At 54.4% G+C, this 1,863-nt stretch overlaps 1 protein-coding gene across 1 annotated transcript; it reads right to left on the bottom strand.

Moving 5' to 3' along the window:
• Positions 1–344: 344 nt before the first annotated feature.
• Positions 345–1,448, bottom strand: LOC134367641 (melanoma-associated antigen 10-like). The gene has a single exon (XM_063084384.1). The coding sequence runs from the start codon at positions 1,446–1,448 to the stop codon at positions 345–347; it is 1,104 nt and encodes a 367-aa protein (XP_062940454.1).
• Between the last annotated feature and the right edge of the window lie 415 nt (positions 1,449–1,863).

The following is a 1,863-nucleotide window of genomic DNA, read 5'->3' as shown; positions in this document are numbered from 1 at the left end:
GCCATGGCACCTTGTTACAGATTACAAATAAGATGGAAGGCTCCCCAATATGTTGCACAAAAACAGCAAAACTCTTTCTCCAAACTGGATAAACAACAAATAAATGTGTGACTAACATCATTGGTAAACTTAGATTGCGAAGCTAATACACCTTCTAGTCAAAGTAATAACATTTCAAAATAACAAAAAGAAAAGAAGACAAGTCCCCAAGTTATCCAAATAAAATGCGAAGACAATGAGGTTATAACACTGTACTTCCCCCAGCCCCAGCCTGGCCCGCCACTACTTAGATCATTGACTGGGAAGATCATTGACTTAAAACAGGGCGAAGAATCTGCCTGACTTTACTGGGGGAAGGAGAAGCCGCTGGTGGCACTGGAACTGGCACTGGCCATGGCAGTAGTATCATCTACTGTGGCATTTCTAGCCTGGCCCCTCTCTTCCTCATCTCTCAAAGCCTCCTCATACCACAGTGGGAAAGATCTGGGATCGCTCCCATTGATCTTGGCCAAAAACTCCAGGACTTTCATCTTCCTGGCTTCAGCGTGGGCACGCGGGCCCCACAGCAACTCATAGCATGCGGGATCACTGCTGGGCACCTTCCGGTACTCCAAGTAGTTTTCCTGCACCCAATCTTCAGTGATGAGCTTCCTGGGCTCCCCAAAGATGAAGTGCTCCCTCCCAGCATACACCCCTATCACACGCAACGCTTCCCAGATCTCCTTCTCAGGAGTACAGTTGCCCTCCATGAAGATAATGCTCAGGACAAATAGCAGCAGGCCCGTTCTAGGTATGGTCTGGTCATCACTCTGCATCCCATCGTAGGTGAGGCCCAGGGTGGTGACGAGGACATAGGAGTGGCCGGCAGGGTCCACTTCCTTCACATCAATGCCAAAGACCAGCTGCATGCACTCAGAGGCTTCGCTGAAGATGGCAGGGAATTGGTCCTCGTAGTTTCTGAGGACACCATTCAGCATTTCTTCCTTTGTGATCGGCTCCTTCATCTGATACTTGAGGAGCAGCAAATTTACCAGATCATCCACCTTTTTATCAAACTCATTTCTGGGCAAGGACTGAGGGTCTTGCGAGGTGCTCGGCTCCTCCTCTTCCTGGCTGCTGGAGCCCTTATTGGGTTGACTCCATGAAGTGGAGGCAGCGGCAGTGAGGGGGGAGCCGGCTCTCTGCAGACTCTGGGGAGGACTCTGTGTCTCAGCAGCAAACACCTCCTCCTCCCCCCCTGGGCTGCTTGAGAGTAGAGGACAAAGGGAGGAGGGGGAGGAGGGGGAGGAGGGGGAGGAGGGAAAAGAGGAGGGAAAAGAGGAGGAGCAGGTAGAGGAGGATGAAGAAGTATCCTCCTCCTCAGCCTCCGAAAGCTGTGCATCCACGACGGCCTGCGTCTCACTTTGGGACTGAAGCATGCAGCGCCGAAGCTTTGAAGGGCGAGGCATGATGGCTCTGGCCTGGGCAGAAGACAGGAGTGTGGGCTGGAGTTGGGTGATGGGAACGCACAGGCCTGGGGGAGGGAGGGAGCAGGTGAGCGGCCTCAGCCTAGAGCCACACCCTAGGGGGCTGTGACAAAGGCCTACTCACAGGTCTTGTCTTTAGGTGGTGCTCGGGGCCTCACAGGGCTCCTGTCCTCCTGGTCGGCCTGTCTCCTGTGGACCTGAAGGGGGAATGAGACGGCTCCTCAGGGTGCAGCCACCAGAGGTTGAGGCTCCAGCACTGACAGTATTGTGGTTGGGACCGGGTGCTGCGGGGTCCCCTCTGTCCCGGGGCCGGTGGGGCCCTTGGTACTCATTCAGGTCACGCACCTCACCTTGACTCCTGCACTCCTCGGCCTTCTCTGCTATGACCTGAGGACAC

The sequence above is a fragment of the Cynocephalus volans genome, chromosome X (assembly GCF_027409185.1).
Source record: "Cynocephalus volans isolate mCynVol1 chromosome X, mCynVol1.pri, whole genome shotgun sequence".
NCBI lineage: Eukaryota > Metazoa > Chordata > Mammalia > Dermoptera > Cynocephalidae > Cynocephalus > Cynocephalus volans.
Note: the sequence above shows the minus strand (reverse complement) of the source record. Positions and strands in the feature narration are given on the sequence as shown.